This window comes from Carassius auratus, chromosome 22, assembly GCF_003368295.1.
Source record: "Carassius auratus strain Wakin chromosome 22, ASM336829v1, whole genome shotgun sequence".
Taxonomy (NCBI): domain Eukaryota; kingdom Metazoa; phylum Chordata; class Actinopteri; order Cypriniformes; family Cyprinidae; genus Carassius; species Carassius auratus.
Genome location: NC_039264.1, coordinates 32815699 through 32832085, shown reverse-complemented (window position 1 = coordinate 32832085; position 16387 = coordinate 32815699). Strand labels below are relative to the sequence as shown.

Here is a 16387-nt window from a genome sequence, read left to right as displayed (position 1 = left end):
ATCTTTGTACAAAGACTGGTAAAAAAAAAATTACAAATAATAATCTATTTTTTTTTTTTTTTGGCCTTTGCATGTTCATTCATGCCTTTTTTTTGTTTATTTTTTTTTTCAAATTGAGTCCCAATGTACCCTAACAGGGATGTTGCATAATTTATTGATTGAAATGGTGATATTAAACTGTCTATCAAAAAGAGATGTGTAAAAAATCTTCTAAATTATTTACTGTTTGTCATTTACACAAGGAAAGACCAATTATAATATAAAAAGTATGACAGTTATGCATTCATGTCAATGATATATATATATATATATATATATATATATATATATATATATATATATATATATATATATAATGAGCTGGTGGGTTTATGGTGTTGTGTGTGGTGGGCTGCTCTGTGCCAGAAAGTCCAGAGCCAATTTGTTTCCAGAGTCTGGCCCTGGTGCTTGATCCTTTTTCTCAGATCTTCTGGATCTGATGTCATGCACCAGAAGAATGACAGTAGCCACACCCACCAGAGCAGAGAGGACCAATCGGATCACAGCTTCAGCGGAACCACAACCGTCTGAGGAATAAAAACATCAAACTGAGATCAGCTCAGTCAATAAACATTAATATCAGCACCAACATCAACTAATATCAGCTCTGCTGTACCTGAACATGGTTGACAGAGTTTGCTGATGTCCAGATGTGTGGTCTGGTTTCTGATGGGATTGTTGATCACACAGCTGTAGCTGTTTTTCTCCTGATATTCCACCTCCAGAGGTAGAGAGAGACTGATGCTGAGATCAGACACACTGATGCTGGACAATAAACTGTTTCCTTTGTACCAGGAGAGAGTCACATGACCCACATTCACCACTGAACACACCAGTGAACAATTCTGCTGTGATGATGATGATGATGAAGATGATGACGAAGAAGAACATTGTGAAGAGTTACTGCTGATGACAGGAACGGGCAGACGAGCTGAAAACATAAGATAATAAAGAGAAACATAAACAAATCAGATCAACAATCATATTTTTATATAAATGTGTTGATTGTGTATAGTCATCTGAAACTATAAAATTATTCAACAATAAATAAGTAGTCTACTCACCATAGACAGAATCTCTGAACATTTTAATGACTTTTTTTTTATAGGTCATGCATGCATGCGCTGTTAGCTCTAAAAGTAAGCTAACTCTGAAACAGAACCTACTCCAGAGCAGGTTCTCTTCAGAGAGCAAGTTGCTATGGTAACGTACATACACTGAAAGTTACCTCCATTTATTGAACCGAAAGTTGAGGTTATCCACTTACTTAACTTTAAACATACCCAGTGGTTATGTCAGTTAACCTGCTTTCTGAAATACTGTACCCTCCTGCCCATTCAATAAACATTATTAAACATTAATATCAAAAATATTTGAAGGACAGGAAAAACAGTCGCTACTTACTAAAGACAGAATAATCAAATGTTATTGATGACGGTTTTGTTCCAGTTATCTCTAGTTCATAACCTCCAGCATCTTCAGTTGTGATCTTTGTATCTCCCTCCATCACTGATATTTCATCTGTATGACCAAACACACACATGAAGAACAACAGAAACAGGAGTAAACAGATTATTACTGTTCAATATCTTGACAATGATTAACTACACTAAATAGTTACAAATTTAAAACTGAAATAATATCATAAAACAGCTAAAAGAACCAAAAGATGAATGAATTGTCATCAAAAAAACAGGAGAAACCACAACTTACCAAAGACAGTGACAAAGTAGTTGATCTTTATGTATTTGGCCCGAAGATCATAATATCCAGCATGTTCAGTTCTGGTGTTTGTGATGGTCAGAGATCCAGTTTGTTTGTCCAGCTTCAGTTTGTTTCTGAATCTCCCATCAAGAACATCATCATACACAGTCATGATGTTGGTCCGTTTATTGATTTCAGCTAGTAACGTGTTTTCATTTCCAAACCTCCACTGAATCTGATCATCATCTTTCATTTTAGTAAGACCAGAGCTCAGAGTGACTGAACTTCCCCTCATCACTGGTATTTTATTTGTAAAATTACGCATGCCTGTAGAACAGAGTTTGACAGAGGTTAAAGCTTCAAAATCCCTAGATGTTGGTGTTTGCTGCATGACTCATCAACTTCCTGGTGAGTGCATGCAACTGTATGTGTCAGTATAAACAAATAAACTGAGACTACTGTATCTAGGGCAATATCAGTGCACTTTCACAGTACATGTACTACTCTCACAAGCTAAAATATGTATGCAAAAACTCAACTCACACTTGGGAGATCAACCCTCTAAGCCAAGCTGGGTGCAGATGTGGTTGCAGATGCATGGCTTTAACAGCACTGTGCTAATTATGGATTCTCATATCACCAGAGCCCAACAATTTTCAGCCTAGAGCCAGACACGAATCAGGAAGTAAATCAGCATAAAGGAGGCTGCATGGGAAGCAAACACTAACAAATGTGCTTGTGATCACCAGTCCTTGACTGTGGGGTTCTGTTCTTACTTACATTACCAGACACAAGCTTTTGGATTATTGTTTGGTTTGTATATACACTGGAATTCATTCGGACTGGTATAGGGTAAGGTGTTATGGACTCTATGCTTTTAACAGCCTGAGGTTTCCTAGTTTTATTTTGTTGTCTCATGTAAATATTGATTTTCTCTTTAAGATCTCACACATCTTTTTAAACACTTACCGGAGACTAAATGACATCATTATAAAAAAACCATTATCCTCATCCTCTCACGTCATCTGCTTTAAAATTGTTACATGTAGCCAAGGTCTTTACTAAATTTGACCACCGCAATACCTACCATTTGGTCTGTATCTGTGAGGGGGATGAGTGGAAGACAGACTTCAATACCCCTAAGGGACACTTTGAATACCCTTTGGGCTTACCATTGCCCCAGCTGTCTTCCAGGCCCTGATCGATGATGTGTTGAGAGACATGGTAAACAGATCTGTCTTTGTGTATCTTGATGATATCCTTATCATCTCCCCCTCCTTGCAGAAACACACTCAACACTTTCGTCAGGTGCTACAACGGCTGCTGGAGGACCAGCTTTATGTCAAGGCAGAGAAGTGTGTAAGGCCGTAGCCGAGTGGCCAACCCCTGACTCTTGGAAGGCATTGCAGCGGTTCCTGGGGTTTTCAAACTTCTATAGGCGATTCATCCGGCCAAACCGAAAGGTTGTAATGCTCGCCAGGCCAGCTGGGCACTCTTCTTTGGGCGGTTTAACATCTCCCTCTCGTATCGGCCGGGTTCCAATAACACCAAGCCTGATGCCCTTTCTTGTCTATTTGAGAGTCCTGTGAGGGATGTGGCTCCTGACACTATTTTCCCCAAGGGGGTGGCGGTGGAATCCCTCTTTTGGGATATAGAGCAGCGGGAATGGAGGGCTGTGCAAGAGGGAGAGGTCCCAAGAGGTTGTCCGGGGGGTCAGTTGTTTGTGTCTGTCATCCAGTGGTTTGGAGATCGCTAGCCGCCATCCATCAGTGATTCTGGTGGCCATCCATGGTCCACGATGTCAGGCAGCTTTCAGCTCTTTTGAATCTGCTCTTTACTCACCATAGACAGAAACACTGAGAGTCTTTAATAACCGAATTATCAGTCCTCTCTCTATCACGAGTGCATAATGTCCAGTATCTTCAGTTGTGGTGTTTGTGATGGTCAGAGATCCAATTTGATCGGAACGGCCTGGTCTTTTTTCGGCCAATTTTTCCAGAAGTGTGCCCGCATGCACAGACTACATAGTAATCATTCGCTATAATGTCATTTGTGTGGAAGAATTTCGAAATCTGTGCGCAGGACAAGGGCAGCCATTCAGCAGGAAGCAAACAGCCGACCGCACAAATTATAAGAGTCCCTTTCCTGTTCACTGAAGCTGCATGAGCCCTGTACAAGAGGAGACAATGCAGGGACAAAACGGATATCCTCTTTTTTTTTTTAAAGTAGAACTTGCATACATGTTTTAAAAGCCAGAGGTAAATGTCAGTTCTGTATAGGATGATTATTTTTATTTTACCCTAAAATCACATCGACTTAATTTGATAAAAAAAATTACCTGCAGTAGCACACTGAAAAAAAAGTGTTTAATTCATATATTTTTTTTAACTTGAGCCAATAGTTTTCATTGGCTCAAGTAAAAAAATATAGATGTGAATCATTACCCTATTTATTTATTAATTTTTTTATTGGATGAATGAAACACTTTGCATCTTTGTTTTATTCGCACCAACATTATTTGATTTTAACATTTTGGAATACTTTATTCATATAGCCTACTTTTATTTAGTCTCACTGGTAAAGACCTTTTTTTATTTAAAACCAAATTTAAAAACTAAAACAAATCCTGAATGCTTATTAAGAAAGCATTCAGTGTGTTGTTTGGATTGTAGAACTATACAGTTGTTGCCTTTAATTTCACATGGTGGAAGTTTTTCTTCGTGTACTATGTTCGGTGACTAAAATTATGAAGATATAAAGTTGTTTTGCATGATTTCTACCAGTGAAATATGTTAACTTAAATCCTTGTGGTACGTGATTTTGAGACGGTATGATTATTGAAACGAAAAAAGTATTTGATGTAGTGGCAAAATCGTTTTCCTTTGAGAGAAAGAACATGGCAGCTAAAGTTACTGCTTAACTCGTTAGATGCTTCTTTTATCTAACGTCTTTGCTGTTGGTTTCTTCATACTCTTCCACTTCTTCTTCTCCTTACTTGGTGGCCATGGCCAGTGCAGCCATAGACAGTAAAAGAAAGAGTGCAGCTGGTATCCATCTTAAATGATACCGAATAGTCGACGAATAGATGCTTTGATTCGAGGAGCCTGATTCGACTACCAATCTAACAGTCGACTATTCGCAGAGTGTTATTGATTATGCCATTTTGTCTATATGAGGGAGCTCAAATGTCTGATTTCACATAGAACATACTGGTTTTATCCCAATAATTTAATATACAACCTATTATTATAAAGCTGTAAGAATCTGAAAAGAAGCTTCAAATTAATATTTTAAAGTGCGTGAATAAATCTAACCACCTCTATAGATTTATGTTTCACGTTCTATAATCCGTGACTGACAGATAAGCATCTTGGAGGCAGGGATTCAAAACTTTACCAAGACTCAAACTGACACAGACAGAGACTGGATTTTTTTGACCAAGTAGGGTACACGTGATTTCAAAACATTTCAGCCAGTGTATATATATTGTGGACATATTATTTACCTAATATAAAATGCATTTGGTTTTGAGTCGCGCTTCGTTGTAGTACTACGATGATATGTCTTCAGCGCACAGCGCGAGCAACTCTAATTACAATGCAGAATATTAATAACTATGACTGGGACTGTTATATACATACTATTATAATGAGAAGACCATTATACTAAAACGCTATGAATTTTTAGAGTTTAGCTGCTGTGTTTCTACACATTGTTTCGTGAAGGATGCGTCCACAAAAGGAGTTCATTCATAGCCCAGCAGATATGTTCATGTGCATTCGGGCCCTTTTTGCAAATAGCCTATAAGTCTTAATATTAACATTATGTTAATATACAAAGCATATTCTATATGAATTTATGAGTTGAATATCATTGATTAAAAACTTGCAATCAAATGCGTCACTCTACTGGTCATCTTCAGCGCAGAAATGCAGAATATTAACTTCTAATGTTTAAGACTAATGTTATAATGAGATCGATTGCATATTATTACACTAAAATATTGCTAATTGTTATGGTTTCACCGACATTAATTGTTAGCTGTCTGTTAATCAAAACATAAAACATTATTTACCTAATTTATATCTGCAAGGTTCGTTACACATTTTCCCTGTTTGTTAACATCAGTAATTATGGCTGTCGAATGTCTTACTTGACTCTTGTTAATGTATTTTGCCCCGCCCCAAAACATATGATTCGACTATCAGTTGAATATCGGCAAGATTCGAAAATTCTGATTTCACTATGAAAATCCTTAGTCGGGGACACCCCTAGTGTAAAGTGTAAAGATGTGTGTAAAAAAGTTATTTTGGTTACTCGTTCATCGTGTGGGATTTCTACCATCAGATACTGTGGCAGTTCCAAGATAACAAAGGAAGAACATTCTCTCAGCCACATTTGTAAAATGTCCTTTACAAACGTTTTTTGTAATGTGACGTTAACAAAGCTGGAACATTTTTACTGCAACATTTTGAGGATGTTTTTTGAGGTATCAGATTGTACAACATTGTCAATAAAACATTGGCACAATGTTTCAAGATAACAAAGGAAGAACTTCCTCGTAGCCATTTTAGGAAAACTTTATAAGGACGTAGTTGAGGCCTGAGATGGTGTAATGTTTTTTTTATAAAATGCTTTGGAAAGCTAAACTCTTAAAAAGATGGTTCTTTAAAAGTTCTTTATACATAGAAACAGCTCATTTTAGAACGGTATCCTCATCCTGAAGAACCTTTTATATGCTGAGATAGTTCTTTGCTTTACGGTTTATGCCCCCCCCCCCCCCTTTTTAATCTCTAACTGTCAAAGCTGCATCATTACTGGTTTCCTAGAGCTCAAGACAGACTTTCAACACACTCTTAAGAGTTAAATTATACATTTTTTTATACTTTCTATAACTTTTACCGTTCAATTTCTAACTAGTTTCATGCCAGTCATTTTCTCTTTTTAGTTTAATTATGCTGCATTTACGCCATATTGTAGTTTAAAGATGACAACACGTGATGTTCGCTGTTGTTGTCCCCTGTATAGAAATGGTTTGCAGGATTGCTTGATTTTCTCATATAAACAGGTCATATAAATAACTTTGTCTCCTGCCGAGTTTAGATTTTTCTGTTGTGTTGTGTTTGACCACCCTTAGAATTTGAATGCCCCCTGTAACAGTGAATGTCAATCCTCTCTGATTAATTTAACAAGTCATTTATTACATAGTATAAGAAAAGAAACAAATGAAGTTATTAAAACACATTTCAGACTCACCATCCAGATGCCAGAAACACAAACCGAACAAAACAATCCAAAACATCTTCAATGGTTTCAGTCCACAAATCGTAAAAGACAGATTCTTCAAAAAACAGTTTCAGTAATAAAATGACAGATGAGCTGATATGTGAAGCTGATCTGCAGTAAAGTGAAGTGAAACTCCACCAACATCTAAAATAACTGCTCATCAAGTGCAGTGTTAATGCATGTGACCATCTAGCACTGTTTTTTGGCTGATTATTTCACACTCTGATCATTGTCACTTTGAGCTCCAGCAGACCTCAACTTCCAGTACATCAATGTTGTTTTCAACAGAAACAAACTGACCCATAATATGTGAAATGTATCTTAAAGCAAGAGTTTCAACTTGATCCTGAGTGTGCTTGGCTCCTGTAACTGTCTTCAGCTCATCTTTTGTTCATTTCTTATCAAACGTCTCAATTGTTTCTCCTCTCAGACTGATTTCAGAGTTTCTCTAATGGAGCATGAACAGATCACCCGCTAGAAATGTGAGGACAAAAGTGTTCTCTGATATCTTCATATGATTAATATTCACCAACTACTGATTATGACGCAGATATGATGCTCTAAATGCTTACTTTGTTTAAACACTGCATTATTTCTTACAGCTACTATTAGAGTGTGTGAGACAACTTGGAGGAAGATTTTAGTCATCATGGTCTGACCCTTATTACATTTACATACAGTATAGGCATTTAGCAGATGCTATTTTGTAATTAATAAAAAATAAAATAAGTAGATAGAATTGAAAAAAGAACAGCCAATATTAGCGTAGAGGGTCTCTTTTAACAGAGAAAGAAAAGTCGAAAGAATAGAAAAAATTAGAAATGTTAGTGTTAGAGGATCATTTTTTAATTTAAAAGAAAACAAGAAGATAGAATATACACAAAATAGAGAGTGCTAGTGTTAGAGGGCCAAGTATCAGTGGAAGAGATGTGCTTTTAGCTGCTTCTTGAAGATGGCTAAGTACTCAGTAGCTTGAATTGAGTTGGGGGCATTCAACCAGGAGGGAACAGTAATTGTAAAAGTCTGTGAAAGTGATGTGACGCAAATTTCATTCTACACGTGAAGACAACACCAAAATAAGCACATGCAAATGCTGAGGTGATGTGACCATATTAAAAAAGACTGTTTTAATAGACTAGAAATGCACCATATTCAGATCTACTAAACATAAATCACGTGGACATAAAGTCCTGCCGAGTTTCTCCTTCAACATGAAAATCAGGGGAAGCTTAAATGATCTATCGGCCCCTCTGGAGAATGAAAACCCACTCTAATGGAAGCCTGTCCTGGTAGAAGACCCCTGCTCTAAATGCTTACTTTGCTTAAGAGTAAACCCTGCATTAGTGAGACAAATACAACATGACACTGTTCAGCAGTTTCTCACTCGCTTTAGTCAAGCTGCTAAAGAAAGTAACTTCAGAGTTGATAAAGATAATCAGCTGCTAAAGGGCATTTTGAGCAAATGTTTGCATATGAGGTGGGGAGATAAATTAATAAATCTATACCAGTTCCCAATTAAAACACATCTTAGGAACAGAAAGGGCACTGGAAAACCATGCTAGGTCAAAAGAGCTCACTACATGCATGGCACAGTTGATAGACAAAGAGTCGAGAAAGGTTTGGAGATATCTATGCTTTTAAACATGGATCAACTTCAAGAAAATCTCTATTACACCTCAAGCATGATTGAGTTTCTCTGTGCAAATCAGCTGCTACTTAGAGGAACATTTGTTCAGTAATAAAATGACAGATGAGCTGATATGAAGCTGCTCTGTATTAAAATGATGTGAGACTCCAATTTCATTTAAAATAGCTGCTTATCTTTATGTGTTAATGCATGTGACCATCTAGCACTTTTTGGCTAATTAATTCACACTCTCAACATTGTCACTTTGAGCTCCGTTGTTTTCAACAGAAATAAACTGACCCATAAAATGTGAAATATGTATTAAAGGTGTCATATTGGTGTAATGAAATATGTTTATTTGGTTTAAGGTAAAACAACAACGACAACAACAACAAAAAACATTATTTTCCACATAATGTACTGTACATTATTGTTTCTCCTCTATGCCCCACCTTCTGAAACACATCGATTTTTACAAGGCTCATCGCTCTGAAAAGCGAGATGTGCTGTGATTGGCCAGCTATCCAGTGCATTGTGATTGGCCAAATGCCTCAAGCGTGTGATGGAAATGTTACGAATCTTAACATAATTAGAGCGATGAGACAAATACATAAAACCCATTATAAATGTAATATAAACATTATTTCTAGTTGTGTCCTCTTTTGGAAGACAAAAACAAAGTAGGTTCGCTTTCTCAATGAAACAGCGTGCGGCCTTGAGTGAGCTGTGGCCAGCTTGATGGGGATTCTACGAAGGAGTGTACCTTGGGCTTGCAGGAACCACATGTGACGACCCCGGGCTGGACCTGGGCTGGCTCACTTTGTCCACAGTGAAAACCGATTCAGTGATCCACAGTGCAAAGTTGATGTATTTCCTCAGCGACCACCACAAATCAGCCACAGGCATGACAAAGCAGATATCGTGGAAGGCCAAACATAGTTTAGAACAAGCTGTTTTAGGGGGCGGGGACAAGTGTTAACTTTTATAAAGAATATCTCTTTGGATTTGAAACTTAAGTCTTTGCAACTTTACAGATCTTCTTCATGCACCAAGAGCTTGTAACACTCCAAAGAGAAAGGAAAAATTTAAATCGCATCAAATTAACCCTTTAAAGTAAGAGTTTCAACTTGTCATGAGATATCTTCCAAATTAATCTCTAGATGAGCTCCTTCAAGATGTGAATGACTCCACTGTGTTAAATCAACTTAATCTGAAATGGTTTTCCATCAACTGGAGCTCACAGCACAGTTGGAATCACAACATCTGCTGTACATATGGCCATATCAATACAAGTGTGTTGTCATTCAGAGAACAAAATCAACATGAAGTCACATCAGCACTCACAGGTTTTGAGTGGAAAACATCTCTGTTTATTCTATTATTATTATTATTAATTGTATTATTCTTACTACGAACCAAGAGACATGATTAGAGATCACATGCAGTCCATCTCAGGATAAGAAAATCACAGTTGAGGAGAAGGACAAAGTTCTAGTAGAACAAGAAAAGACCAAACAATTGACAACTCAGTTGAACTTGATTTCCAGACACTGTTGAGTCCAAAATGGGAAATACTGTTCACAATATACAAGTTTTCAGACTGAGACACCAGATGATGTTGTTGATCCACAGATGAAACACAGACACAATTCATATAGATATTTAAAGACTTTATCATTGCTTGTTGGTGGAAACGGAGCACCAATATGTTGCGTTTAGTTACTTCCCTGTGTTCTCAGAGTATATTATAATGTCACTCAAAGCTTTATGTCATGCACTTCTGAAACTATTAAAATACACATATAATTAGTTTGCGCCAGGAGGTGCTAGACACAATAAATGTTATAAAACATGGTGAGACTCTTGAACATCAGAGTGAAAGACTTCAGTGATAAAGACAAGCAAATACAAATGACAACTGGACAGCAACAGTAAAATGACATTTGTGACTCTTTATTATTCTATTCGTTTTATGTTATAAGGGAAATATAAATATAACATTACAAACTGGATTTTTGAAAGTATGACAATAAATGAGTGCAAGCAAAAATAATCATCAGTAGGCTATTTATTATGACAAAAACACTAGAAGAAAAAAAAACACACTTGAAGAACCTTTGAAATTCAGCATTCTGCTTTAGATTTCAATACTTCCTGAAAAGATGAAAACAAAAAAGGCATAAATATGAAAAAAAGTTTGTGAGAAATGGCATCATCAGTCATGTACCTGATGTGTGAAGATGTGCTTGATCTTGTTCAGCTCTTCCTGATCTGATGTCATAAACCAGAATAATGACAGTAGCCACGCCTACCAGAGCAGAGAGGACCAATCGGATCACAGCTTCAGTAGAACCACAACAGTGTTCAGAGTCTGAGGAATAAAAACGTCAAACTGAGATCAGCTCAGTCAATAATCATTAATATCAGCTCTGCTGTACCTGAACATGGTTGACAGAGTTTGCTGATGTCCAGATGTGTGGTCTGGTTTGTGATGGGATTGTTGATCACACAGCTGTAGCTGTTTTTCTCCTGATATTCCACCTCCAGAGGTAGAGAGAGACTGATGCTGAGATCAGACACACTGATGCTGGACAATAAACTGTTTCCTTTGTACCAGGAGAGAGTCACATGACCCACATTCACCACTGAACACACCAATGAACAATTCTGCTGTGATGATGATGATGATGATGAACATTGTGAATCATTTCTGCTGATGACAGGAACAGGCAGACGAGCTGAAAACATGAGAGAATAAAGAGAAATTAAGATGAAGATGTTCAAGCAAACAAAGAAGAAATATTGAGAGTAACCAAGACTGATCAAAATTAGAGCTTTTAACAATAATCTGAAATACAGCAGAGGTTTAAACATAAACTTAGATGCCTTAGAAAAAAGGACTAAATAAAATACATATAAATATCTAAAGATATTTGTTTACTTCATATTTAAAGCAGTAATAAATAAAACAGGTGAAACTGAAATTTAACTTACAGTAGACAGAAAGACAATAAGAAGGCCTGCTGAAAGTGTTAATCTCTAATTTATAACATCCAGCATGTTGAGTTGTGATGTTCATGATGGTCAGAGATCCAGTTTGATAATCCAGCTCCAGTCTGTCTCTGAATCTCCCGTCAAGAACATCATCATACACAATGAATCTGTCCATCGGAACATTGTGTTCAGCAATGAAATTGGTTTCATTTATAAACCACCATTGAATCCAATCATCATTCAGTTCAGTAAGACCAGAGTTTAGATTGACTGAATCTCCCTCTATCACTGACTTCACTTTAGCATCACCAAACACACCTGAGAACAGAGTTCAGAGATTAAAGCTTGAAAATAACTTTAGAATATTTATTTTTAACATTGCATTTAATCTATCCCAAACCAATGAGTTTAGACTTAAATTTAAAATTCTATATGACAAAAACTGTTAATGTTAATCCTCTCTGATTAATTTATCCAGTCATTTATAACATGATATCAGAACAGAAACAACTGAAGTCATAAAAACACATTTCAAACTCACCATCCAGACGCCAGAAACACAAACAGAACCAAACACATTTGAGAAACATTTTCTTCATCTGTTCTCTGAATAGCCCATAGATAGTGATGATTAAAAATGTGAGAAATTTTTCACGACTGAACTGTGATAATTATCAGCCTCAGCATCTGTTTCCGCTCACACGTTTCCTTTAACATCATGAAAATAAACAAGCCTTTGCTCATATTACAAATGAATTCTGTCCTTGTTTGAAAACTAATAGCAGAAGAATTAAATATCGGATTTATCTGTATCTACTGCTGTGTTATTTAGTGATGTGAGCATCAATCCTGTTTGACCTTTGACCTTTGGCTCTTGTAACCTGTTGAGTCGTGTGCATGAAACTGCAACTAATAAGTGTTTAAGACAGTCGGGCAGTATGAGACAAACAGCAGTTCGATGCAGTGTGTTTCTGGCTTTATTTGACAGTTGATGGATTTATTTGAAAGTGAAAGTGAAGTGACGTGTGACCAAGTATGGTGGCACATGCTCAGAATTTGTGCTCTACATTTAACAAATCCAAGTGCACACACACAGTAGTGAACACACACAAACCGTGGACACACACACACCATGAACACACACCCAGAGCAGTGGGCGGCCATATTGCTGCGGCTCCTGGGGAGCAGTTGGGGGTTCAGTCTGCAACCTCCAGGTTACAAGTCAGACTCTCTAGGCTGCCCTGCCCCCCTTTATTTGACTGTAAAGATGTTTTGTGTGGAAAACAGTGAGGTTAATGTTAGCCAGAGAGAAAATGAAGAAACGCTTCACAAACAAACTACTGACACACAGTGACCACAAACATAAGCTGTTTATCCACCCTGACAGATCAACCCAGATGAATTGATTGTTGTACTGATAAAACTAAAGGAAAAACTCTCACAGGGTCCATTTTTACTAAAAAAAAAACTAAACAAACAAAAGCAGCACGGATTCACATTTATTACATTTGCTTGTGTTGCTACAACTAAATTCACAAGAGAACATCACTGAGAACATACAGTCAACTATAAATGAAAATGTATAGTTTTTCTCATTTTTCTCATAATGACTTTATTATCTTAGTGAATCTGAGTATAATAACTCGTGAAACTCTTGATTAAACACAAACCTTTGTCTTCTCTTTTGGAGAAACTGAGCAGTGTATGTTGTGATAGACAGAATACACAATAATGATCATATTTTACACTCAACATTTTAGCTCTGCTCTCCCCTGTAACTGTCTTCAACTCTTTTGTTCTTCATTTCTTATCAAATGTCTCAATTGTTTCTCCTTTCAGACTGATTTCAGAGTTTCTCTAATGGCTTTATGGAGCAGGAACAGATCACCTGCTAGAATTGTGTGGATTAAAGTATTTTCTGATTCAGATTCAGACTGAGACTGTAACGAATCAGAGGCATGATGCAAGTGCAAGGCGGTTTAATGACAAGATATGTAAATGGTCAGACAAACAGACAGTAATGTTGTCCACAACACAGAAGGAGAGTGGCGACGGTCACAAGCTCTGATGGTGGGTGACGCAGGGACCTCGGTGGACAACATTGATGATCCTTGGTGATCCAGTGCTGTGCTGTTAATCAGTCATGATCAAAGACCACGCCCCTGGAGCAGAGTCTCTCAGGCTCTTCTCCAGGTGTGACGGCACCTCTGGATGAAGGCGTGAGCGGAGGGGACCGCGACTTCGGATTCCATACTGGGAAAAATTAGTGGCTGGTAACCTAAACTACATTCAAATGGAGAAAGGCCCGTGGATGACACTGGTAACGAATTGTGGGCGTACCCACCATCGAGAGTTGCTGACTCCAAGGGGAAGGATTCTTGGAAACCAAACATCGCAACACTCTCTCCAAATCCTGGTTGGCTTTCTCACTTTGTCCATTGCTTTGGGGATGAAACTCCGAAGATAAACTGACACTCACCCCCAGTAATTTTCAAAATTCTTGCCAAAATGTGGACACAAATTGGACACACAGGGTCCCCCCCTATCAGAAACCACGTCTATCGGGAGGCCATGTAAATGAAAGATGTTATCTACAACAGTAACCGCTGTCTCCTTGGCGGAGGGTAATTTAGGCAAGGGAATAAAATGAGCCATCTTCGAGAACTGGTCCACGGCGGTCAAAATGACTGTCTTATCCTGGGAGGGTGATAAAAAAATCTAGAGCGATGTGGGACCAGGGTCTCGAAGGGACTGACAGCGGTTGAAGTAACCCATCTGGAGGTCGAATGGAAGTCTTACCAGTGGCACAAACTGAGCAAGCCAAGACAAAACTGTGGATGTCGTCTGAGGAAGAATGTTGAGAAAGTACTGCTCCTACCCCCACCTCTGATGCGTCGACCTCCACCACGAGCTGACGCAATGAATCAGGGGCAGCGAGGGTGGGAACCGAAACAAAGTGACTCTTCAGTTTGGCAAATAAAGCCTCAACTGTATCGGATCACCTGAACGTCATTCTGGGGGAGGTCAATGCAGTCAGAGGTGCGGCTAGTTGGCTGTATTTGCGAATAAAACGCTGATAGAAATTGGCGAACCTCAGAAATCTCTGTAGGGCCTTACGGGAATCTGGACTTAGCTAATCTATCACAGCCCTAACCTTGTCAGGATCCATTCGCACTCTGTTAGACAAGACGATGTACCCTAGGAAAGGAACAGACTCTGCATGAAAAACGTATTTCTCCAGCTGGACAAAAAGTCTAGACTCGTCTGACTTGCTGAACTTGATCCTGGAGAGAAGAGGAAAAAAATCTATATGACATACAGGTAAACATATATGAACTGGTCAACCGTATCTCTCAGCACGTCATTAACGAGTGCTTGGAAGACCGCTGTGGAGTTGGACAGCCCGAAGGGCATCACTAAGTATTCAAAGTGCCCCCTAGGGGTATTAAAAGTGGTCTTCCATTCATCGCCCTCCCTTATGCGGACCAAATAATAAGCATTACGTAAATCCAATTTTGTGAAAATGCTCCCTGTAACCGTTCGAAGGCTGAAAACATCAACGGAAAAGGATAAGTATTCTTTACCATGATGTTGTTCAGCCCCCGGTAATCGATACACGGTCGCAGAGATCCATCCTTCTTCCCTCAGGTCCTGGTACTCCTCGGGTGCGGTAGACAAATTCACTGCCCTTTCCTGGAACACAGAAACAGGCACAGAGGAACAAGCAGACACAAGACAAGACTTATGACATGGGAATGTGACACAGACACAGAATTGTGTACCCAATCGATACTGGCAGGGGCGCCGGACTGGGGGTAAAACCAGTACTGATTACCAGGGCCCCAAAGGAAGAGAGGGCCCTTGAAAAGTCTGGAATATATATTTTCAAGGGGGTGGGGGGCATTGGGAACTGCCTATGCATAGGGCCCGGGATCTTGTGCAGCACCCCTGGATACTGGGATTGTGTAGAGTGAGCCAGGGGTGACCAAGGACTATGGGTGCCAGTTATGAGTCCATAAGGAGGAATGTAATGTTCTCGGAATGGTTGCCAGAGGTGATGAGGGTTACGGGACTGGTAATATGGGAAATGAAAGGGAGTTGCTCTCCATTTAGCGCATTAACGGAAATCTTGTGAGTGAAGGGAAACATGGAGATGTGGAGCTGTTGTGCCAGTTTATAATCCAGAAAATTGCCTTCAGCCCTAGAGTCCAGTAGTGCCCCAGTGTCATGTGTGTGGGTTGACCACCTTACCGGGAGGTGTGTCAATGAGGTCTTCTTGGCGGAAATCCCACCAGATAGTAGCCTCATAGTTACTACCAGGCTTGATCCTTTTACCGGGCATGAGTGAATGAAGTTGTTGGGTGAGCTCAGACATCTGCACCACAAGAGCTTGTATCTCGTGACCGGTGTTGGCGATGCTTTCCTCTTGTTGACTCATCCTCACCATGTTACAAGAGGTGAACTCATTCCAGGCGGAAGCGTCAGCTGCAAGGCAGTTTAATGACAAGATATGTAAATGGTCAGACAAACAGATAGTAATGTAGTCCACAACACAGAAGGAGAGTGGCGACAGTCACAAGCTCTGATGGTGGGTGACGCAGGGACCTCGGTGGACAACAGTGATGATCCTCTGTGATCCAACACAGCAGGAGAACAGGACAGAACACAAGGAAGAACCACAACGATCTGACAACACGAGACACCAGTTACTGCACTTAACCCTTGTGCACTGTTCGA

At 38.9% G+C, this 16387-nt stretch overlaps 1 protein-coding gene and 1 pseudogene across 1 annotated transcript; both read right to left on the bottom strand.

Moving 5' to 3' along the window:
- Window positions 1-369: 369 nt before the first annotated feature.
- On the bottom strand, window positions 370-2038 carry LOC113040596 (SLAM family member 9-like; annotated as a pseudogene).
- A 4505-nt stretch (window positions 2039-6543) lies between these two features.
- LOC113040595 (uncharacterized) lies at window positions 6544-16088 on the bottom strand. Its single transcript, XM_026198898.1, has 6 exons — window positions 15894-16088; window positions 15235-15343; window positions 11651-11968; window positions 11095-11394; window positions 10910-11027; window positions 6544-6571 (listed from the first exon to the last, which is right to left on the bottom strand). The coding sequence occupies exons 1-6, from the start codon at window positions 16086-16088 to the stop codon at window positions 6544-6546; spliced, it is 1068 nt and encodes a 355-aa protein (XP_026054683.1).
- Between the last annotated feature and the right edge of the window lie 299 nt (window positions 16089-16387).

What these genes read in the sequence shown, in the direction of transcription:
- LOC113040595 (XM_026198898.1), bottom strand. Translation starts at nt 16,088, where the DNA reads ATGAGTCAACAAGAGGAAAGCATCGCCAACACCGGTCACGAGATACAA. An exon ending in TTATTGTCTTTCTGTCTACT is followed by an intron (nt 11,395 to 11,650) that starts GTAAGTTAAATT and finishes TCATGTTTTCAG; the next exon opens with CTCGTCTGCCTGTTCCTGTC. An exon ending in AGATCAGGAAGAGCTGAACA is followed by an intron (nt 6,572 to 10,909) that starts AGATCAAGCACA and finishes TGTCTTGAGCTC; the next exon opens with TAGGAAACCAGTAATGATGC.